Below are 25078 nucleotides of genomic sequence, written 5' to 3'. Positions count from 1 at the left end.
ATAATGGATCCTCAATTAGGTCTTACTGGCAGTCCTGGAATGTACACAGTAAGCTTTCCCAGCAGCTGAGGGTAAAAATGCTTTCCAACCTCTAAAGCACTAAAAAATAAAGAATTTACTTGTGAGACAAAAGCCTGCTGCTAAAGCTTTTCATTCAATTAAGAGCAATCTTGATAATTATACTAATAGCCACCTGCATTCATTCTGCGGTGTTTTGTTCCAGATCCTTAGGGACACATAATTCAATAAGCCATGGAACGTGGCCTCAGAAATCTTTTACCGTTAATGTGTGTCTCATCTGCCGAGTCAAATTTCTTTTAAAAATGAGCTGATGGTCTCTGGGCAGGGGGAGCTGACATGTAAACAGATGACTGTACCCCTTTCCATTTGTGAAACTCTATGAAAATTGTAAGTTCACTGAGAAAGGGTCTATCTTATGTTTGTCCTGATACCCACTGGGGTGGCCTAGCCCCACGGTAGGAAAGTTGTTTATTGATTCCAGGGAGATAATGAAGAGAACAGTTAGATGGGGGTCAAAAATGCACCTCTGCCATGTTGTTGCTCCCTTAAGGGAGTCGCTCCACTCCCCTGAGCCTCAATTTCCTACAAGACGAAGCTATAAAGAGCGCACAACCCAGGGGATATTTGTGTGTATTGTAGGAGAAGTCACCCGTGCACCGCTTGGTGGGAACGCTGTAACTGTTCCCTCAAGGCTAGTGATTGCTGTTATGATTGACCCTGTGCCCTTGCATAATAAATGACCCGAGTAGGAATGAATGTCTCTGGAATGTCCTTGAGTCTGGGCACTAAGAACAGTGCCAGGGGCAGGTCCTGGGGCTGAGCCTTTGGGAGGGGGGAGTGCTTCTCAACATCTCTCCTGATGTTCTAAATACCTCAAGTCTCCAAGTCCTTTCCTCCCTCGCACTCGATCTGAGATGTCCACCGGCACCTCCCGGGGCCACACCCCACCTCTAGCACTTTCTAGTGGGTCAAAAAGCTGCTTGCCTGTGCTCTTTGAACAACTGACCAGGTTCAGGGATGCTCTTTCTGTAAGTGCCAGCCTCTCCATATTTTTATTTAAACCAATGATGGGAAGAATATTACCCAAATGCCCTTGTCCTTCTTAACTTTTTTTAAGTTTTAAAATCCTGATACACGTCTTAGATAATCATAACTAAGATTCTGGAAGCCACTAATGACATCAAAATTGCAACTAATTAAAAATTTGGCTCAAGAACTTCCAGCCCTCAAATTAAATAAAAATATGGAATGCTTCCTGAATTTGCAGGTCATCTCTGCAGCGACTATGCTCGTGTCCTTCCTAACGCTTCAATTTCATTTTCTTTTTTTAATTTCCATAATATATTTACTAATAAGGTTTAATGAGCTGTGATTTTTTTCAGTTACAGTCTATATCCAATAGTGTTCTCTATTTGTTGCAGATGTAGAACATAGTGGGTAAACAGTCACATACTTTATAGAGTGGCCCCCCCAACGAAGGGATTAAGAAGTGCAAACTGGTAGTTACGGAACAGTCACAGAGATATAAATTACAGCACAGGGAACACTGTCAACAATATCGTAATAACCATGCCTGGGGCCAGGGGGGCGCTTGAAATGTTGTGTAGTTTCAATTTTAGCGCGTGTCCTGACGAAGGGGACACTTCAGCTTTCCTAACGAGCGTAAACTGGGGTGAACACATCAGGCCGTGGCCCCGTGGTCCCACTTGCCCTCTTACGATTCCCCTTGCTGTAGTGTCCCCCTTCACCGCGGCCGGCCGGCGCGGTGGCCTGGCGCTCACCTGTACGAGTCGTACTCCTCCAGCGTGGGCAGCCTGCGGCGCACGTAGGCCTCAGCGGAATCGATGGGCTTCATGTACTGCGACACCATGTCCTCGATCGCAATCTCTTCCTTTATAGTTTCGATATTTGAACCAAAGGTATTCAAGGTACTTTTGACATCTGGAAACAAAAATCCTTCAGTCATGCATTTTCAAACCCGGGGGAAACAGAGCCTTTGTTTGGGGACCCAAACAGAAGAGCCTGAACCACTTCTCCTTCCCGCACGGGCCATATGCTTCCAACACGAGGTTCAGTACCGAGCGCTGAGCAGCCAAGTCCATCCAAAAGCAATCACTTAATGCAGCAGCAAGCTGTGAGCGCGGACCCTGACGGCATGGTGCTCACATCAAGCCAGAGTTTTCTTCTGTTTATTTTTTCAAAGGTCAGGTGATTAAGACACACTGTGCGCCTACCCGGGGCCAGGCACTTTCATGGGTGTTGGCCTAGTTATTCCGCCGAGGCACATATTCCTGTTCCCACTTAATCACAGCGACCCTGGGGCGCATAGAGGAAATACTAGCCCATATGTCTCTTTCTCAGAAAGCACGAGAAATAGAGTTTATCTAACTCTAATGCTTCTGTTAAGGGATTTCAGGAAAATAATTTAATAGCATAATAATTCCTCCTTCTAAGAGGTGGCGTTCAGAATTCTCCAGGGCCCATGTTTTGAACAAGTGGCTCCCGGGGGTATCGTAGTTAAATTTGTGTGTGGCTCATACAAACTGAGACTCGTTAAAGTGCATCTGTGTTTCCTACATGCAAACAGCAAGGGGTCAAGCAGTTCTCACTAACATCCACCCTGATCTTTCAGAGACGGGGGAAATGCTAGCTTTCTGGAAAGTGTCCACAACGACAGGTCCTGAGATAAAGGCAACCTGGGGTGCGGGGTGTTACCCCGTCCAACACTCACACAAGGTCCGAAGCTGGTTTCTTGACGTGGGCATACCGAGGACATACAAGTCGGTTAACAGTCCCGATCCTGAAATCTCCCTGTGGCAGCCTAGCCAGGATTCACAGCCCTCACAGTGCCCTCCTGGCGAATTCTGGGTGGGGCGGGCAGTGTGGTCCAAAACGGAGCTACATAAAAATGGCAGGAACCTTTCTCAAAGTGTGTTGTTCACAAATATACTCAGTCTCAACAGCTCGTAGGAGGAGACTATCACTGTGCAGGGGCTCAGTGCATCCTCCAAATGGCTTTTGTGCCAAAAGCCCCCAGGATCCTCGAAGCGGTGACTCCATGGGCCTCTTTTTTACCTCTGGGATTTCTGGGAGTCTGAGTAATGAGGTCTGTGGACTCCCCCTCTCTTATGGACAGGTTCCTAAGCCCAGGATCAGGCCCCATCTGCTTCTCAAGCTGTCCTGCCCTGTCACACAATACAGCTCCCCAGCCTTGTAAGTTCCAGGGACTCTGTACCTGCTGGTGCCCTCTCTTAGCTAATGCCTTCTTCAGGCCTCAGAAGTTGCTTCCTCCAGGAAGCCTTCCATCACCCTTGCCCACCTTGGATCCCTTGCAAGTACCTCGACAGGTTACCAGAGTGTAACAAATGGCACCTGTACCCATGTCGAGCCAAGGGGGAAGCAGGGGTGATGCCTTATTCATCTTCCATCCCAGAGGCCAGCAGAACCTGGCACACAGTAGGTGCTTGAAATGTGTGTGCAAGACAGGACTGAATGAGTGATCAAAACATGGGAGCTAAGAGTTTCTATTTGTTTTGGAAGGACATGAAAATAAGCAGTTAATATTCCGGCTGATGGGGTGGCACCTGCCCGGACCTGGGAAAACTCTGGCTTGCGTTTGGGCAATGATGGTGCGTGCAATGGGCCTCACTCACGCACTCACACTCGCTCTCCGCACACCTCGCTGTGCCAGACTTACAAGGGAGGGCTGCACGACTGGCAGAAGAGGTCCAGGAAGGGGAGACAGAAAAAGTAAACACAGATTAGTGAGCACGTGGCTATCAGACGTGCGGCCTGTGTCAGCGCTCAGGGCTAGCGTAGGAGAGCGGGGACTTGGCCTTTACCATTGGGATACTTTCAGGTGGCACCCTAGATGGAACAAAAGGGAACCCACAAGACATCCAAAGCACTCTGTAGTAGGAAAAACTTTTTTTACCAAGTCTTAGTGGGTTGAAAGAATACTATTACCAAAAAAAAAAAAATCAAGTACCTCTAACAATATTTTACACCACTCTGTCACCTGCTGAAAAGGAGCACTGAGAAAATGATTTGTTTAAAAGAGAAGCTGGTTTTACACAGCTTCAGAGGTTTCTTCTCTTAGCAAGTCGCCCAGGTTTATTCCATTCCTGCACCAAGAACTGTTTACACCGCATGCTTTCTCTGCAACACCCTAACCTCAATACAACATGATTCAATCACTCGAGACTGGTAGAATTTGCTCAATATCAGTCTGTCTCCAAAATTGTGAGCAACCTTCAGAGCCTAAAATACCCTTCCGTCAGCATCAGAGGGCAAATAAACGTCTTCTGCTAAGACAAAAAAAATCCTCATACATAGGATTCCTAAAAAAAAATTAAAAAATTTAAAAAAAAATCAGTTTTAAGCTCTTTTAGGAAATACAGTAATCTTTAGCTTTTTCCCCATGTGGCCTCCAAGCTCTGGCTGTTGTCGGCTCTGACAGCTCACACCGAGGGCTCGTCACCACCCCGTGGCCCAAGCCAGGCAGCTTCCCGCCAGCAGGGTGACTAATGTTAATCCAAGGTCAATAGGGGGATTATTATTTTTTAAATCGATGTCAGTTGTGAAGGTAGCACTATTGAAAAGTTCTGATATTTGTTTAATTTTCTAGGTTTTAGTGAGAGAATATTTTTTAAGAGGGAAAAAGAACAATATAATTCTTAATACATTTCTTTGTGCTAACTGTCCAATTCTTAACAAGGAGGGATACAAAATTATTTCAGACTGTGACTCTCACCTGATACCATGTCCGTGGTTTGTTTTTCCATCGCCTCAGGTATACTGTTAAAGGATTTATAGCCCTGAAAAATTGTTCAAAATAAATTGATGTGCAGAGTAAACAGAACAGTTAACCAGTAGTTTATTTAGTACAGAGTAAAGAAGCAAAATTAAAATATAACATTTACCTTAAGGCAGAAATTATCATTACATGGTTGTTTAAAGTCTTTAAAAATTCCCTCTAGCTGGGACTTTTAAATTGTATCGATCAAAGATCACGCTAAAAGTTTTAGTTTTTAACTTTTAACCATGTTAAAAGTTTACACGCATCTGTACTATACATACCAGTGTTTCTCAAGTGGGGGCAGTTTTGTCCCCCAAGGACAATTACAGAGTGAAACTGGCGACCTAGTCTCACAGAAGTGCCCCAAAATGCAGCTTCTAGAGAATACAAACTGTCGTGAGGCTAAAACAAAGATGAGGACAGCCGTGCCCGGCTAACTCACTGTGGGGCTCTCTGGGACTCTTCCTAGTCACTCACCGAAATCTCCAGCCTTTTCTCTGGAAGCGGTTTAGTTTGTGCTTGTTTATGTCAGCTGGTGCATTTAGCTACCTGCCTGGGGACACTGTAGCGACTGTAACCTGTTCAGACTGAACGTCTGTGTCCCCCTAAAATGCAAATGTTGAAATCCCAACCCCCAAAGTGATGGTATTAGGAGGCGGGGCCTCTGGGCGGTGGTTAAGTCAGGAGAGAGGAGCCTCGTGAATGGGATCGGTGCCTTATACAGGACCCCAGAGAGCCCTCTCGGCCAGGTGGGGGAAAAGATCACGCTAAAAGGACACCGTGTCCCTGGACAGGTTGGCTCAGGGTTAGAGCGTTGGCCTACTGGACCAAAGGGCCGTGGGTTCGATTCCCGGTCAAGGGCACGTACCTCAGTTGCATGTTCGATCCTTGGCCCCGGTCTAGGCTCATGTGGGAGGCAACCAATTAATGTGTCTCTCTCTCACATCGATGTTTCTCTCTCTCGCCCCCTCCTCCCTCCCTTCCACTCTCTCTGAAAAAATCAATGGGAAAAATATCCTCGGTGAGGATTTCCAAAAAGAAAAAAAAAAAAAGAGCCCAGCCGGGTGTGGCTTGCGGTTGAGCATCGACCGAGGATCCAGGCGATCGGGGTTCGATTCTTTGTCAGGGCACATGCCCGGGTTGTGGGCTTGATCAATGACTCTCTCATCATTGATGTTTCTGTCTCTCTCTCCCTCTCCTTTCCTCTCTCTGAAATCAATAAAGATATATTTAAAAATAAATAAATAAATAAATAAAATAAAATGAAATGAAATAAAATAAAATTAAATAAATAAAATAAATAAATAAATAAATAAATAAATAAATAAATAGATAAATATAAAGACACAGTGAGAAATGACTGCCCGCAACCTGGACAGGGTCTCTCACCAGGACCCGGACATTTTGGCCCCTGAGCTCAGAATTCCAGCCACCAGGTTGTGAGAAACACGTCTGCTGTTTACAGCAGCCAGCCTACGATGCTCTTCACAGCAGTCCCGTCCAAGTTACCAACTTTGTAAGATTTATGGGGCCGGCCAGGTCCCGCTTTAGCCTGGCAACACTGAAGACATAAAAGAGTGCCGACTGTCCCCACAAGGATGACTGGGCTGCCCAGCGCCCTGGGGCTTGTGTTGCTTCGCTGCGCTCCTGACCCCGCCGTGTGTATCTGCGTGCGGGCTCGCGGAGGTCACCCGTTGTAAGAGGTTTAACGGCAGGAAGGAGCCTTACAGATCAATTCCTTTGATCTAACAAACCAAGTGAAACCAAAGACGAAGTGTTTCAATGACTTGTTTAAGGGGATATGCACTTGGTTTATATGTAGATGAGTTTAATAGATATGTGATGATATTTTTATACCCTACTAAAAGATGTATGGTCAAGAAAAAAACTGTTCTCTCCCTTTCCTATAGCCCAGGACAGTGCCTCTGAATCCTAACCTACAAAGAAATACCCCAGTGCACTCAAGATCTTGGTGGAATGAAGAGCCGCCACTGGCAGGCTCTCTTTCTGGAAATTGAGGCCATAGTGGTCCCCGCCTTTCTTAGGGCCTACAGTCCAGTGGGAACACCTGAAAGCAGTAATTATCATCATGAAGAACTTCACAAAGAATACTTGCAATGCTGTAAGAATGTACTAAAAAGGGTTTTGACCTGGTCAAGACATCCGAGAAAGGCCTCATCAAGAAAGTGAAGTATCACCCGGCCCACATGGCTCAGCAGTTAAGCATCAACCTATGTAGGATCCAGGAGATCACAGTTCGATTCCCGGTCAGGGCACATGCCCGGGTTGCGGGCTCGATCCCCAACGGGAGGCGTGCAGGAGGCAGCCGATCAATGACTCTCTCATCATTGATGTTTCTATCTCTATCTTTCTCTCCCTCTCCCTTCCTCTCTCTGAAATCAACAAAGATATATTGAAAAATATATATATTTAAAAGAAAAAGTGAAATATCAACCTTAAAGTAGGCAGCGCTTAGCAGTCCAAGTACCTAGGCAAAGGAGAGGGAGAAAGATGCTGGTGCTGGGCATAGTGACAGCCTGTGCAGCAGGCGTTGCGGGGGGTGGGACACGCACCACCACTGTGGCAGACCCATGGGTAGAGGGTGGCGCAGCTGGTATCAGAGTCAGCAAGGGGTCCAGCACTGACCATCAAATTCTGAGCCCTGGGAAGGTGAGGGCGTGTGTTTCTTTTTACCTCCTTGGTCCTAGCATGGTGCTTTGCACATAAGAGATGCTCAGTAAAAATTTCTTGAGCTGGAATTATGAGCAAAATTACCAGGAAGCCAACAGTCATCACTCACCCTTCTTGGTAATCGCTCTGCAGAATCCCGCTGCTTTCTTGCTGTTACCTGTTTTCTTATGCATTCGTCTACGCTTTAAAATAAGCTCCTGTATATTTCCAAAAAAACATACCTCTTGGGCCAGGCTGTATAAATTTGTTTGAAGAACTTTATCAATATTCTCAATTGGCTTATTCAACGGTGGGAGCTGGAATGTGTAAAATGAAACAAGGCAAGGTGGTTACCCTCCAAATCATTTGTCATCTTATACCCAAGCTCCAAGACCTCTGTATTATAGGGTGTGATCTAAATTTCTTTTGCACAATAGAGTATTGTTTGGGGAAAACACATTCAGCTCAGAATAGCCTGTGTTAAGCATCAATTTTAGATGTTGGGGGGTCTCTTGCTGCAGTCAGGTGAAAATGAGGGACAGAGATTTAACACAGATTGGGCAGATGTGACCTCACAATGTCAGGTACTGAATATTGTTGGATAAAGTGGTAAACTAACTTTTAAAAAACACATTTAAAAGTAATACAGGCAGTGGTTACGCTGGTGCATGGTCTGGAATAAAGTTTTCATTTTATATCAGACATGGACTTAAAGTGTTCTCTCTCTTACCAATAAGGGGGACAAGTGTCACGGGCCTACCAACACGATGCACCAAGAACACACTATCATTTTTGTAATGTGCTGACAAATACGCATATTTTAAATCTAACCATGAGGGAACATCAGACTAACACAAATCGAAGGCCGTTCTATATAGTAAATGGCCTGTAATCTTCAAATAAGTGAATGTCATAAGGAAAAGGCAGACTCAGAAACCATTCCACACTGAAGAAACTAAAGAGACGTGACAGGCAAAGACCACGTGTGACCCGGGACTGGGCCTTAGACTGGATCGAGGTAAAAAAACAAACACAGTTGTAAAGGGCATTTTTAGAAAAACTGGCAAAATATGAATCTACACTGTGGTTTAGAGGGTGGGATTAGGTCCGTGTTATATGCCCTAACTTTGGTAATTGTGTTCATTGCTATATAAAGTTAGGAAACATTTAGGGGTAAAGGGGCATAATGCCTGCACCTCACCGCCAAGCAATTAAGAAAAGGGCAAAATGCATATTACTTTATGCACTTATGTGATAATACGGACAGAGGGACGGGAGGAACATGACGCATAAACGGGTGAAATGAGATGATCGAGCATGTGGAGCCAAACGTTGGCGACTGGTGGGTCTGCGTAAAGGGCGCAGGCGGCGGTTCCTCGCACCGTTCTCGCAGGTTTTCTGCATGCTTGAAAGTAGACCAGAATAACACGTTACCTAAGAAGGACTAGGTCTCAATTAAAACGCAAGTGTAGATCCTGGGCTCTAAAAAACTGTCTAGTGATGACAAAAGTGACTGTACTAGATACGCAGACACAGATGCTGGATGCGAAGAGTCTGAGTAAAACTGGTTCATGAAATGTGAAAGTGAGAAAAACAGAGCTAAATTAAAATCTTGTTCTATATCAGTGTGAGCTATATCTATATCTATATCTATATATCTATATATAGATATAGATACACACACACATATATATCACAATCTCGATCAATTAAAAACCATAAGGAGACATGATTATTTTGTCTGTATCATCTTATACCCAAGTCCTGGAATATATAAAGTTCCAGAACTTTATATATTCAAGTTGCTCCAATTTTTTTTTTTCCTTCCTAATTTTCTCTTTGGGAATATGAGAAATTACTTTATATTTAAGCATATACTATTTAAGCCCATATACTTTATAGGTGGCCAATGTACTAGGACCATCATTTCAAAATGTATTTTAACTTTAAAGGTCTACACAAATGCATTCTGCTTCTTTTTTTAATTTTTATTTGAATTTACTCTATGCTGGGTCAAATCAATGGCAGACGGCTCTCAAGGGGAGGTCTCCGGCTCCGCCTTCCCGCGGCCGGGGCCATCGCGGCGTGGCAGCTGGCTCACCGGGAAGGCGCGGAGACCCGGCCCAAGCACCCGCGAGGGGCACCCGCGCGCCGCCCCGCCCGCCGTCCCAAAGACGCTGCCCGGCGAGCAGCGGGTCGCCTCCTCACCCGAGCCGGGTCGGTGCTGTTGTCCAGCTGGCCCAGGGTCGCTCTGATGTCCTCGCACTTGTCCTGGGGTGGTAAGGAGCACACAGGGTCGCTGAGCGCCTGCTCCAGGTCCTTTTTCACCTCCTGCAGGTCGGTGTTGATTTTTGCAGTCGCCTTTTTCGCCTCCCCTAAGCTCTTGCTGGTCTTCAACAGGTCGCCTTTGGTCTCAACGATTTCTGTGGGCACATAGTCCGCTTCAGAACAGAGGCATCCGCGGGCTCATCTACAGAGTCCCCACAAAGGACCTTGGGGTGACGTTGTAAGTGCCACTGGGGGGCTCCCAGAGGAGCCTGCTGTGAGGGTCGGTCTGAGAGGGGCACACAGGGACGTTGCTGGCCTCCTCTGCCAGCCACGCCGACCAGCTCCCAGCCTTCCCACTTGGGGAACGTGATGGGGACATATGGGTGTGGCATGAACGGGCCACCATTCGGGCAGCAGCCTCAGGAGAAGGTGTCGCCACCCCAGCATCGCCCGGCCTTGAAGACGCCAGCCCAGACCAGCTGGCATCTTCACGCCCATGTAGTTTTAACCCACATTAAAAACAGATCCTGCCCACGCACATGGTGGCTGTGGCGATTTGAAGAGCCGGACTTAAACACAGAGGGACAGCGACGAGCGCGGGCTGGGGCTCAGGCGGGTCGAGGTGCAGGCCCGAGCTTCCCCGAGCGCCGCGTCCCCAAAGCCAGCTCCTGAGTGTGCTCAGGCAAATTCCTCATCTGCAAATGGTGGGACCGCCCCATGCTCCTCGTGAAACGTGGGGATCAGAACGATCAGACTGAACCTCCTCGGTGGCAGTGAGTTCATGTTTTATTTTGGGGGCCCCGCAGTCTGGGGCACGTTCTTCTACTAGGAAATCCCTAAAAATTGTTTGCTCCCCCAGTTTCCCTGGGGCGCAGAGCTCCGCATGCATGATTAGGGAGGAAGCAAATTACAACTCTTTTCTGCTGTGACTTTCGGCCCCAAGTAGCCCCAGCAGGAAGAGACGGGAGATTTAAATTACAGGGCCTTGCTCTCCCGAGTGACTAAGTCCTCCAGGCTCACAAATCAGACGGCAGAGCTGCATTTGGGTGTTGCTAGGAAAGGGCGAATGTCCTTAAAAACTCATTCCCCCAACTTTCCTGGGCTCCCACGTAAATTTGATTGCTAAAACAACAACAGCACCACCACCACACACACACACACACACACACACACACGCACACACTTTAATGCTTCCATGTTGTGGAATCAAAAGTAGTTTGGTGCCCTGGCTGCTGCGGCTCAGTTGTTTGAGCATCGGTCATGCACCAGAAAGAAGGTCACTGGTTCGATTCCAGGTCAGGGCACATGCCCGGTTGTGGATTCAGTCCCTTTATGGGGGGTGGGGGCGTGCAGGAGGCAACCAATTGGTGTTTCTCTTTCTCTCTCACTCTCCCTTCCTCTCTCTCTAAAATCAATAAAAACATATTTTTAAAAAAAAGTAATTTGAGGTCTTACCCCCCAGTTCTGTTACTACCTTGTAAGTGCACCCCTGGAAAACTCCTTCACCTTTCTCAACCTTGGTTTCCTCATCTGTCGTTAGGAAGCTGGTCAGGCCATCTCCCGGTTACTAGGAGAGTCTGTAGTTATAGCAGGTTTGCCCTTAGGAGATGGCATTGCCCATTCCCCAGGTTGGCACCTCAGCACCTTGCTTTGATGAGAGTTGGGAAGGCTTCCAGGATTGGACTATATGACCATGGGGCCCAAATTCTATCTCCTCATCTGAAGAGCAAATCTTTTCTTTTAAATTATCTTTATTATTGAAAGTATTACAGATGTCCCCTCCTATCCCCATGGATCCCCTGCTTCAAACTATCTCTTCTCTTAAATATGCTCCAGTTGTATCATAACAGTGTTAGAGACTATAACAATATTTAAGATTTTATCAAAGAGTCACTCTGGGCCTCAGTTTCTCATCTCTTCCACCTACTTCCCAGAACTATGGGCAAAGAATGGAGCTGGCACACACTCACATCAGAGGCTAAATAAACGTATACCATAGCAAAGCAAGGAACAAAGGACACAGCTGCGACTAGAAACACACCACAGAGAGCAAAAGGGCATACGAGACACTTCACATCACACAGCACACACCTCGCATCTTCACGCCGTGTGGTTTACCACTTTCCACTCTGACTTCAAGGTAAGTTATTTTATAGCAAGAAACAAACAACAACAACAACAGATGATGGATGATAACATAAATGGATGCCTGGGGAATGTGTCCAGCTGGGACCGTCTACAGGCGTTCTGGGCTACGGGCACATTCTGTTATGTCCCAAGGACTAGAGGTATAAATATATATATATGTATTTTCCAAGGGCTTCAAAGCATTTTATGTCTATAAAATAACTAATGGGTTATAACTCTGGGAGTCATGTCAGGCCTGTCAAGATCACCTGTATTATGTATCTAAAGTCAGTGAAGAGAGATTTCAGATTCTCCACTTTAGTTAACATTATACCAGCTCACAGCACATTTCCTTCACAGATCCTGGCATGCAGCTCAAATATGATTTGCACAAATAAATGTGCATGTTTTTGCTCTCCCAAAAGGCTACTAAACACATAAGCCTGCAGAGAATTTTTAGAAAAAATATGGCTGAAGCAGTTTATTAAGCACATTTTAAAAAGCCCTGGAAACACCCGAGGCTAAATGTTCACTTATTTGGCCTGACTTAAAAATAATAGAACTTTAACACTAATGCATGAGGCACTGAAGAGAAAAATAAATGTGTTTTCATTGCTTTTAATCCAGAGAGAATTATAATTCAAACATGAATACTTGGGTTAACCATAGGGCAAAAAGTCAGGGTCCACGCCAACCACATGGCATCTTTCATGCACTTTTTTTTTGACATACAGATGGCCAATAGACATACGAAAAAATGCTCAAAGTCACTAATCGTCAGAAAAGTGCAAATTAAAACCACAGTGAGATACAACCTCACACCTGTCAGAATGGCTCCATCAACAAATCAACAAATGACATGTGCTGGCAAGAGTGTGGAGAAAGAGGAACCCTAGTGCACAGTTTGTGGGAATGGAAACTGGTGCCGCCACTATGGAAAAGAGTATGAGTTTTCTCAAAAAATTAAAAATGGAGCTGCCATTTGACCCAGTGATCCCACTTCTAAGAATATATCCTAAGAATCCTGAAACACTAATCAGAAAGAATATATGCACCCCTATGTTCATAGCAGCGCAATTTACAATAGCTAAGATCTGGAAGCAGCCCAAGTGCCCAGCAGTAGATGAGTGGATGAAAAAGCTGTGGGACATTCACACCATGGAAGACTACGCAGCTGTAAAGGAGAAGGATCTCGTACCCTTTGGGACAGCATGGATGGACCTGGAGAGTATTATGCTAAGTGAAATAAGCCAGGCAGAGAAATAAGCCGGTCACGTGATCTCACTTATACATGGAATCTTACAAACAAAATGAGTTGACCATCCATGAACTCTGTCCAGCCCCTTCCTTCACAGAGTTTGGGAGCTGGACCTTGGCTGACCAATATCCCAAAGGCACAGTGCATGAGTGGTGGGGGGGGCAGGGCCTCTTGCTGTGGCCACACCGGCTCTTGAGTCCACAACCCTAACTCTTCCCCCAGAGCGGCACTGTGGTCTTGCTGCGGACGGCACGGAGCACCCTACATCTTCACGCTCCCGAGCGGACCCAAACGCCATCTAGGCTGGTCCAGGCAACACAGGCTTCAGAGCCAGGCCGGGGTCTGAATCCCACCTCCACCGCGGCCCAGCTCCCTGCTCTTGGACTAGACACACCGTCTCGGGGCTGTACTTTCTTGAGTTGGTAAAATGCGGGGGACTGCACCAGCCCACGGAGTTGTGGCCACCTGGTACACAGCATCTGGAAGGGCCTGGGAGGTCTTTTTTATTATTCATATTGCAGTCAAATATTTCGTTTATTAAGTATATTCGTTCACTTATTCCATCGACTGTGGTGATTTCGAATATATTATACATATTTCCATTTTACAGAACTTGTTCTTTTGGGGAAAAGGAAAGAGTACTCAGTAGACCCTGAAGCGTAAAATCCCACAGGCTACTAGTCTTGCTGTAGGACAAGCCAACAGGCTTTCCCGGAGGGCCTAGAGAGTAAACATTTCAGGCTCTGTGGGCCACCGGGTCCCTGCTGTAACCAACTCTGCCACCCTAGTGTGAGAGCAGCTGCTGATGACAGCCAAACAGATGAGCTTGTCTGAGTCCCAGTAACTTTATCAACAGAAATGGGGGGCGGGCCCCTAAAACTCCACCATTATTATTTCAAATGGCTGGTAGACCACCAGTATGACAACTATGACACAACTATAAAAAACACCGTTATGACACCAGGTGCCTTCGCCTGGCCTGCTTGCAGGAGCACAGGCTGTGGCTGTCGCCCTGGCCGCCTCTAAGGGAAGCCACGGGGAGGGACCGTGAGCCTGGAAAGCCGAGACTTCCCGACGGGACACTGTCCGCCGTTTCTGTCTGTCACAGCACTCACCTTCTGCCATGGCCTTGACGCTATCAAGAACGGGGATCACTTTAGGCCGCAGTTGTTCCTGAATTCTGCCTCCAAGTAATGACTTAACATCTAAATCAAAGAGCACAGGGAGCGTGAGGGTCCGTCCACGCGCTTCTCCCCTCCTCCCACTCCTGCTCTGCGCAACGCAGGGGGTCACGCCTGGGCCTCTAGGCTCTCCCGCCGTGAAACCCCATTTTTATTCTAGACCCTGGTTGGGCGTTGACGCTTCGCAAGGTGCCCGCCTGCTGTGCCCCAGTGAGGAGTTAATCAGCAGAGACTCGTCTTTCATGTACTAGGAACACGGCATTTATCATGAGCTGTGACTGCCTGTGGCCCTAGTGTCTCCAGCCAGACCAGGGTCTCAACAGTGGCACTGTCACTATTAGGGGTGGACAATTCTTTGCTGTGGAGGCTGCTTGTCTTGAGCATTGTGGGTTCCTAGTGGCATCCTTGGTCTCTGCCTGCGGATGCCGGTAGCCCACCCCCCCCCCCACCTGGTTGGGACAACGAAAAATGCCTCCAGGTGTTACCAGTTGTTGCCTCGAGGGCGGAACAGCCCCAGGTTGAGCACCCTGAGCAAGGCTGTGGGCCGCAGGGCCGGGCGCACCACCCTCTATTTCTGAAGCCCCTGGGCTTCTCCGGGGCCTGGCTCTGTCTTTAACAATGAACCTGACAGACGTGCATTTGCTCCCTCACGTGGGACACGAGGTACAAGCCCCTGTGACTGCAGGAAAGCAAAGCACTGTCACCATAAATGCCAGGTGCTCATCCCGAGTCACACGCTGCAGTGTCACAGACTCTAGCGGATCACTTTTCTGTTTTTCCCTCTTTCACACAGAAATTGTAGAAACAGCAGATTTTACCTGGGAGGTGGCCGTAGCGACTTCTGGCCAAAACAGACAAAAAAAATTCGAGGCAACTTTAAATTTTACTCACTGTCTAGATCTGAGAATGCCTTTTCCTTAGTGGTGGTGTACTGGTCCAGCGCATAATTGACTTGCTAAAATAAAGTAAAATAAAATAGTAAAATAAAATAAAATAGAATATACAGATGATGTATTATAGAATTGTGCCCCTGAAACCTATATAATTTTATTAACCAATGTCATCCCAATAAATTCAATAAATAAAATAAAATAAATAAATAAAATAACATGTATCTTTCTCTTCTAAAGTCCAAAGCCACAATAAAAAGAGATATATTGTACAAAAATTATTCCAAACCAGAACATTTTAATAAGAAAGCAGGCTCTTAGAGATGTTTACATTTTCTGACACCCAGACTTCTTAAGAATACTCCAAAGCTTATTGGCTTAAGACACATGATTTGTTATTTCTGAGGATTCCGTGCATTGGTCGTGTGGCTGGTCTGGTTGGGGCCGGCATGGCTGGGGACACAGGGACCCCTCTCTCTCTCTCTGTGGCCTCTCGCCTCCCAAGCATGCAGCCTGGCTGTTTTCACACTGTGGTCCTGGCAGTGAGAAAACAGGGCTGGAGGCTGCGGGGCCTCAGGAAGCTTAAGGTCAACGTCTGCTGAGTTCTTTTGGTCAATGCAAGTCACAGAGCCGGCCCGGGTTTGAGGGGTGTAGACGGATCCAGCTCTGGAAGGGAGGCTAGGAAGAATTGGAGGCCGGCTATAACCTCCCTCACTAGGACCTCTTTCCTGGGCTGCTCCGAGCTGCCTCGAGGGGCTGCTAACTCGTCCGTCTTTGCAGCAGCTTCCCCACGCCCTGCACGACGCTGCTGTTATTTTAAAAAACTGTGGCCAATCTCTTCGGTGAAAACGTGTGTCATTACCTAACTTTTCATTTCTCCAATGACTTGTGTAAGGAGAAACATCATACTGTGCTTGGGGCCAGGTATGTTTCCTCTGTAAAACAACGATACACACTCTCGGCCTTGTTTTTCACCGACTTCTTAAAAGCTCTGCATATATTCTGAAGTAGACATGTTTCCCCAAAAGTCAGAACAATTTACTATCCTTCCAAGTCTATGAAAGCAACCCTGACGTTCACCAGCCATGATCGCTATGTATTTAATTTTGCCAACATTTTAGGGAAAAAAGGTTTCACTTTGGAGTTTTTACAGTGACAGATAAAAATACTATGAACTTTTATTCACAGATTGGAGAAATGGAACACCTCCCTCTCTGTATTGCTATAAAATTAGCTTCTCTAGTCTCAGTATTAAAAGAAAGCCTGCATTCTTTGCTGTTTCAGTTCTGACCACATATTTAAAAACTAGCACAGTACTTAATGCGTCAGTACTTTTCAGACTGCACACGCTGTGTGAGGAGCGCCGTAGACCCCGACGGGCCCGTTGCTAGATCATAGGAGCGCACGTCCTCCCCGGGTGGGTCCCCTCAGCTCAGCCACCTATGCTCGCGCTGGCTTCTGCTCGGTCATTTTTAAAACAACGTTCTGAGCAGGCAAGACATCAACATGCTACTGGGACACAGGGAAAAGGTGCCTTCAGGCCGTCATGTTCCTGTCCCCCAAAGACAACCTGTGTGTGTGTGCGAGCTGTGTGCCCACTCCCCAGTCTACACAGACATTAGCAAACGGATGTTTGTAAAGAACAAAGGCTTCATTACAAAAGTACCTTCATGCCAACTGCAGAGAGTTAACTGTCCCGCCAAACAGAAGCGGACAATGGCACCCAAAGGGTTTTCTTTTGAAAAAGAAATCACGAGACCCTTAAAACGCTTAAGCACGTTGACAATATGTCCCATATTTTATGTCACGCTTAATAAAATAATATAAAATAACACCAATTTTGAATCATGTTTTTGTACTCTTTCGGAAATCACTTGCTAGGCCTTTGACTACATCTAGGATAAAAAAAACTTCTGCTATTTTGCCTCTTGAAGTACTGAAATCTTTAAACATAGAAAAGATTTAAAGGGTTGTACAATCCCTTTATTATCACATAAAAAGCATTATTTTTTTTTATTATGAACATATTGCTCCCTGTAGCTCAGTAAGAAACGTTCAAGTAACTGACAGTAGAATTAAATTATCTTCATTAGATCAAATAACATTAAAACCAATAAATAAATAAATAAATAAATATTAAAAGATAACACCTGTCTACATTTATTCACTGGGTTTCCAGAAGGTCCCAGTGAAATTTCACATATATACAGGAACTCGGACAGGCCCCAAGCTCCACGCATCAGGGGCACACAGACAGGGGTTCTCACCGATGAAATTTGGTTCAGGAGAGTTCTCAGGTCCTTGAAATTGCTGTCTGCCAGTTCCCGAGTCTTCCCGATGTGGGTCCTGAGGTGGTGGTTGGCTGCAAAACCATACAGGATACCGATGCTGCAAGAAAAGCCAGAGAGGGGGAAGAGCATCTACCGTGTGCCCGCAGAGGACTGGCCGGGGGCAGGGAAGAGGCAGGGCTCCTGAGCAGGGACCCCAGAGGGACAGGCCCTTCCTCCCCCCCCCCAGACCCAGCCACTGCTGCAGCCTCTCCTTTGGCCCAATACCCCCTAATCCACCCACCAACACGTGGGCCACAGAACAGGACCCAGTCTGCCCCGAGAAGACACACTGCTCTGTTAAACCCTGGACCGTATAAATGGAACAATGCTCGAGATAAACTGCGAAGGTCCTTAGTAACGGACAAAGCTTACAAGGCAGTGTGTGCACCAGTCTCGCTCTGTACAGATGTGACTGCAGGTACACAGCCTCCTGTGCAGCACACACACACGCACACACACGCACACACACGCACACACACACGCACACACACACATGCACACACACCCCTCTGCCCCTCAAAGAAGACTGTCGGAAAAAATACCAAAATGATAAGGCTGCTTTGGCCTACCAGCTTTGGTTTCTCTAACTCTTTTTGTTAGTTTTCTTATAGTCCGGGTTGAAAAGCAACATGAGTCACCTCAGCCTTAAGATGCTGCATAAAAGCTGCAAACAATGAGGTCCTGCCACGCCATTCCATTTTACATACGGCACAAAATCAGTAAAGACTCAAAATCACTGTACGAAAGGCTCTCCTACATAAAAACACATAACATTTTTCAAGCTAAAAAATGTATACATTTAATCATTCTGAGGGCTTTTAATGATGACTAGTTACTAACAATCTCCTGACAAATTAATTTGACCCGTCGGTTCGTTTTGATTAGGTTCGTCCAAGCCTTAATTAGAAATGTTACATTTAAAGTTGCTCATTACCAAGGCTTTGTGGGATCGAGCCACTAGGTGGCAGTGAAGAATTACGTAAACTCACAGCAACGGACCATTTTACCTACAGAGGCAATAACAAAATAGTTTGCAACCATTCAAAATAGAAGGTATGGATAGAACCAAGCTTCGATAGAACAGAGTTTTGCAAATAATGGGCAAACTCTGGGGGGGACATTCTGAGGTAGCATCTCAATACCTGGCTTCTGTACCAGAAGCAATGTCTTAGGCTTTATGCATTCATATATTTACAGGTTGGGTAGCCAAGTGTCCATCTTTGCATCAGAAGTTCCGTGTTCCCAGGAAACCATGTTCCCTGGGTAAAGGGAGACAGTCATTCACCCCATTTACAGTCATCATTCATTCCAAGGAGCATGAGCTCGTTACTGGTCTCACCTAAAACATTTCCCCACAGCAGTATCACATGGGACCATGAGGCCTCCCAAACTAATCCAAAAAGTCTGCAACACACAATAGTGAACAATATTTCTCATGTTTAATGAGTTCCAGTGGAATGTGTACTAGAGTAGAAATAGGATTTTGCCACTATTGCCATTAACTCGTACTGTGTGAGCTTGAGGCCACTCTCCTCCTGTGAGCTTCAGGTGGTATCACAAAATGGAAAATCAGATTAAACAAGTGCTTCTCAAGCTACAAAGGAGAGGGGTATTGGATGCCTAAGATTTTTTATTTTTTTTTAAGTGTGGGTCCATGCTGATGGTCCTCTTTAAAAAATAAATGTTGCCCGGCTGAAGCGGCTCAGCGGTTGAGCATCAGCCTAGGATCCAGGAGATCGCAGTTCGAATCCCAGTCAGGGCACATGCCCGGGTTGTGGGCTCGATCCCCAGTGATGGCGTGCAGGAGGCAGCCGATCGATGGCTCTCTCTCATCATTGATGTTTCTATCTCTCTCTCCCTCTCCCTTCCTTTCTCTGAAATCAGTAAGATATATATATTTTAAAATGTTAACAATATTTTGTGCCATTTGGAGCACCTTATAATCCATTTCTGTCACTCTTAAGTCTGCATCAGTATTTATGGGGCCAACTTATACCACAGCAATAATAGTTAAGTGAGGCACTCATGCCATCTAAAGCCAGATGACCCAAAATAATGACTTTGGAGCAGTGTGGACAGAGGGAAAATAGTTGAGTCATTACAATGTATTTGGAGCTTTATCATGGTAAGTTTCAGACATCCATGATACATCAGGATCACCACTGTAATACACCTGCCCACGACACCATTCCATAGTGGGGGCCCCTGCTCTCTCTCCCCAGCATGTCCAAGTTATCTGTCATTCATCATTGCTCCAGACCCGTTGTGTCATATAAGAAGTCAAAGTGAATTTGGGAAACAAACAGCAAGTCCAACTTCTCTTGGCCTTCACTGACCACCCCTTCCTCTGCCCCATGGAACCTCCTTGCCTTGAATTCCTAGAGGGCTCTCCCGAAATCCGGATTGTCTATTTCTCACTTCACACTCTATTTTGTCTTTATTTTTTCCTGTTTAATTTCCCTAAAAAGAGATGGAAACTGCTTCTTTGTCAGTTTTGCATAATGCAGGGTCTCTTACCTGTGGTGGGTGCTCAATGAAGGTGGTTTTAAAGACTAGACTTTGTTTCGTTTGGTCCATTTAGAAGATTAGCCATATGTTTGGAGTGTCCAAGTCAGAAACTGTCTTTGTTCCTTTATTGAATAAATGCCTTTACTCACAAGATCATCAATCAGTAAAATGAGTTGCAATACGACACTGAATTTCAATGCCACGTACGGTATTTGAAAAGACCCACATTTCTGCTCATCAACTATGGATCCAATTAAAATGAAAGCATTGGTCATTTTTTTTAAAAATTGTATTAAACAGAATTCTGGAATAGAATTCAGCAACTGTCAAAGCTGATTTTCAGGCCCAAACCACATTGTAAATTTTATATTTTAATTAAGCATGGAAGATTCAGACGCCTGCATGGGCAAGCAGGGAGCAGGAAGGGCAGAGTGTGGCAGAGACATGGGAGCTGAAGGGGGAAGGGGGGGGCAGCTGCTCTGCAATCGGGGCTCATGCTCCCAGGACGGCAGACTGGTACTGCAAGGTCGCCACAAAAACCAGGAAATCTGCATTCTCCCAGTTTCTAAATACTAGCAACTAATCAAAGAAAAAAAAGAAACTTTAAATATCAGGGAAACCAACACCTCCGTTTGTAATCTCTAATTTGAAACTTCTATTTAAACACAAAAGCTATCAAAAATGCACTTTTTTAATGCAGTACAATAAAATCTCTTGAAATTCCTAACAGGAGATGGGCACTTTAATTTTTATGGCGTGTTAGTAGTATATCTTCTGTATCTTATAATGGGCAGGCTGCTACCATTGTGATGAGCCCAGTTACTCATAACTGGAAAGGAGCAAAGGGAAGGTCAGATAGCACAGGCACGTGGTTTGTGCAGCTTTGCCAGGAAGCTGCAGTTTAACACTCCCCGGGCCTGTTCCCCACAGGTCCCTAAGGGAAGGGACTGGACAGGGGAAGGATGCTTGCCCAGGAAAGTCTGGGTGACAGGGGAAGGTGCTTGCCTGCCCGCCAGACCTGGGAACAGGTCATTGGCCAGGTACGACACAGGCGTGGCCACCGCGGGGGCATGAAATTTGAGATTCTTAATCTCCTGAACAGAGGAGCTCTCGCTTGCCTCTTGCGCTCTGGGCTGCGGGACTCTCACGCTCCCGCACTCGCCCACACGGCTCATGGCCATGGGGACCCCACACAACGGACTGATGGACGACAACTAGCCTGATGCTGAACAGGACCCGGCTCGGCCATGGAACGGAAACTTTGGACACTGCCTTTGCCTCTGGCTCTGCTGACCCCAGCTGCACCTCTTCCAGGACTGGGTTAAGGGAAATGGGACTTTGGAAACCCAGGGATGTGATTCCACACAAATAAAGCTTCCTACCGCACCTCACCCTCCCGTGGGGGCCTCGGGAACGCTTGCTCCGGGGTGGCCCAAGAACCCCACTCCCGCTAGCAACAAAGAAAGACCACCCACGCATTATTCCAATAACAAGACCAATTTTCTCACATAGACACTTAAGAGCAAATACTTAAAGCTTTTAAAGTGTAAGGCTAAACCTTTAAAATTTGTAGCAATTTTTTTTCTACCAATTTCTACTGGCTTAATGAAATTAGCCAATGAAAGCCAAATAAATGCTTCCAGTCTGTAACTGATCCCTTATTTTTTAAAGATAATTGTTAAACTTTGGATAACTAGCCTTCTCGTTCAAATTAAGAGAGTCTTGTGATTTTCAGGCATGCTAGCTCAGTTTCTTTTCTGGAGCCTTGTGGCCTCCGAGCCAGGAATTGACAATCACCTCCTTATGAAAAACGAACTTGGAAAAATAGCCACCTTCCTGAGAATGACTGGGATTCCATTTTCACCATGGTAATTGGCAAGAGCTGATTTATCGACTCAGGAACTTAGAAATATGCTGGAGAAACAGAGGCATGGGTGTTCCTTTTTGCTGTTTATAACCTTTTATGAAATTCTGAAAAATTTAGTGATGACAAGTACAGAGGAAAGAAAGAAAGAAGAGGAAACTTGGCTCTTTCTGGAGCAGGGCACATCTGCTGAAACCGTCTGCAGCGAGAGGTGGAAATTCCATCTTCACCGACGGCCACAGACTTAGGCACACACGTGGCCGCGCCTGGAATTCCGACACGCGGCTGCCTCTGGAAGAGCTCACACAGACGCTGAACACATATATTCCACATGTGCTAGGGGGCCTTTCTCCCTAACATCTATGTCTTTCTCAATTAAAAAAGAAAAAGATCTAATTGTTTTTAAATAAAAAAGGGTGGATGAAAAGTCAGAGCACCCAAGGCCAATTTCAAAACCAACTTCATTGTAACACTTCCTGTAGAGACACAAAATAGAACGGAGCCTGATAAAGGGCCAGTGAACAACCGTGCCTGGGTTTCTGAATTAAAAAAAAAAAAAAATCGTATATAAAGATTATTGATCAACAGTACCCAGTCCCTGCTGAGGTCACTGCAGGCCAGAGGCTAAGAGCCCCCCTCTCTTTCCGCGCCCTAGTTTTGTTCCCACACGTTCCCATCATCTCGCCTGCCGACTCTGTGGACATACTCCCTCCTCCCCTCTATCTAATCATATCACAGAAATGTTTGTGCTCCCCCCAGTCTTCACTCTTCTGGGCTGATTTTGATTACTTCTAAATAACACATAGCCGTTATTCAACCCATGATGTTGAAGAGACTTACAAACTACAAGGGGGTTTTAAAAGGAAGACATCAATTCAGGGTGAACTATGACACATAATTAATTATACGTAATGCAAATAAAAGTCCAATTTAAAAACAGAAACCCAATACAGAATCAATTCTTCATTCAGAAAAAAAAAAAGAAAGCGTATTATTACATACGTAAACATTTATTCTGAAAACCTAACCCTAACCTTAACCCTAATCCTAAATTCAGCCCTAACACTGAGCCTAGCAGTATACCAAAGCTCAACTCTCAACCTAACCCTAACAAAGAACAAACAGAAACCAAAGCCATTTAATCAGGTGAATGAGTAACTACATGCTATAAAAAATATCCCTCAATTACATCATACGTATTTGTATCAAATGAAAACTATTCAATTGTTCTTCAGTGATCACAGGAAGGGCAAGTATTTCCAAATGACATGTTCTCATCTGAGCGTCATGTTTGCCCTCCAGGGTGTGCTAAGGGGGAGAAGCTCGGCTGCCCAAGTCTTTGCATGAATAAGGGCCGCAGGTTGCAGCCCTATAGGCCTGGCACAGGGTCGGACAGGCCTGTGGACTATAACTGACATTTTTCTGGTAGCTGGGGAGGAGGTAACAGCTGCAGGGCCCGCACATTCCTGAAAATACTTCAAATGCAAAGCAGACAGACAGGGACACCTGGAATTAAGTTTGTCTTGATCCTGACTTGCCTTATAGAATTACATGTGAGTAAACAGATTCAAATTATTTATAGAGACAGAGACAAACAGGGAGAGAGAGGAGGGAGGGAGGAGGGAGGGAGGGAGGGAGGGAGGGAGGGAGGGAGGGAGGGAGGGAGGGAGGGAGGGAGGGAGGGAGGGAGGGAGGGAGATGCCCACAACCCTCATCTTGCAGAGAGAACACAGAATAACCCTGGTGGCCAAATAAGGGTGCATGAATCAGCTAACGCCTGTGCTTGGATCTAGTTCACAAGTATATTGTTAAAGTCTATTATTTCACTATTTTCAGCAAAAGTATGTCTTTGTTAAAAAATATTGCTGCCCTGGGATACATGGTCATGCGCTGGCTTTTGGTCTTTGTGGGGCTGTTTTGATTGCTCGGGTTTAATTTTTAGAGTAACTCGTACAGCAGGTAATGACTGAGCACAGCAGGGCATTCAGAGGGGGCAAAAAGTCTCACCTGCAGGAAAAGCGAGTTTCCTTCCTTCCCTTTCACAGCCGCCAATTTCTGCCCCACAGGCAGGTGCGGTCGCCGGGCCGCGGCAATCCGCCCGCACGTGCTCTACGCAGACATAACCAGGGGCTTGTGCCTCCCTCCTTTCCGGCTTTCATTGCAGCTGCCCTGCTCTGCCCGTGGCCTGCAACCTGCTCTTTCACTTCATCTCACTTGGGGACTGTTGTATCAGCACGTGACGAGCTGCCCGGTCCTTTCCGAAGGGCGTATTCATTTCAATAAATGGACACCCCAAAGCGTACATCACACCCTACTGATGGCCAACTCAAGGAGCATTTCTTCTTGAATATGCATCTAGAACTCCAGCTGATAAGCCAGCTTAAATTGTTTTTTTTTTAATTTTGTTTAATTCTGTTTTCTGCTAACATTCCCAAATACTGGTTACTTAGAAAAACTTGGGGAAAAAATTAATTTTTAAAAAATTCTCACCGGAGGGTATATTTTCACTGATTTTTAGAGAGAAAAGAAGAGAGAGGGGAGAGGGGAGAGGGGGGAGAGGGGAGAGGGGGGAGAGGGGAGAGAGGGGGGAGGGGAGAGGGGGGAGAGGGGGAGAGGGGAGAGAAGGGAGAGAGGGAAGAGAGGGGAGAGGGGAGAGGGGAGAGGGGGGAGAGGGGGAGGGGGGAGAGGGGGGAGGGGGAGAGGGGGGAGAGGGGGGAGAGGAGAGAGGGGGGAGGGGGAAGAGGGGAGAGGGGAGAGGGGGAGAGGGGGGAGAGGGGGAGAGGGGGGAGAGGGGAGAGGGGGGAGGGGGGAGAGGGGAGAGGGGGAGAGGGGGGAGAGTGGGGAGGGGAGAGGGGGAGGGGGGAGGGGGGAGAGGGGAGAGGGGGAGAGGGGGGAGAGGGGAGAGGGGAGAGGGGGAGGGGTGGAGGGGGGAGAGGGGAGAGGGGGAGAGGGGGGAGAGTGGGGAGGGGAGGGGGGAGGGGGAGAGGGGGGAGAGGGGAGAGGGGGAGAGGGGGGAGAGTGGGGAGGGGAGAGGGGGAGGGGGGGAGGGGGGAGAGGGGAGAGGGGGAGGGGGGGAGGGGGGAGAGGGGAGAGGGGGAGAGGGGGGAGAGTGGGGAGGGGAGAGGGGAGAGGGGGAGAGGGGGGAGAGGGGAGAGGGGGAGAG

General features: G+C 46.7%; 1 protein-coding gene across 1 annotated transcript in view; it reads right to left on the bottom strand.

Moving 5' to 3' along the window:
* Nucleotides 1-25078, bottom strand: part of PROM1 (prominin 1) — a 79971-nt gene that overhangs the window by 17910 nt on the left and 36983 nt on the right. The window contains exons 5-11 of the mRNA XM_016221946.2: nucleotides 17481-17601; nucleotides 15215-15278; nucleotides 14258-14347; nucleotides 9698-9912; nucleotides 7732-7806; nucleotides 4775-4838; nucleotides 1803-1962 (exon numbers count right to left, since the gene is read on the bottom strand). Of these exons, the coding sequence (XP_016077432.2) occupies nucleotides 1803-1962; nucleotides 4775-4838; nucleotides 7732-7806; nucleotides 9698-9912; nucleotides 14258-14347; nucleotides 15215-15278; nucleotides 17481-17601 (789 nt within the window). The remainder of the gene's footprint in view (nucleotides 1-1802; nucleotides 1963-4774; nucleotides 4839-7731; nucleotides 7807-9697; nucleotides 9913-14257; nucleotides 14348-15214; nucleotides 15279-17480; nucleotides 17602-25078) is intronic.

The sequence above is a fragment of the Miniopterus natalensis genome, chromosome 1 (assembly GCF_054644295.1).
Source record: "Miniopterus natalensis isolate mMinNat1 chromosome 1, mMinNat1.hap1, whole genome shotgun sequence".
NCBI lineage: Eukaryota > Metazoa > Chordata > Mammalia > Chiroptera > Miniopteridae > Miniopterus > Miniopterus natalensis.
Note: the sequence above shows the minus strand (reverse complement) of the source record. Positions and strands in the feature narration are given on the sequence as shown.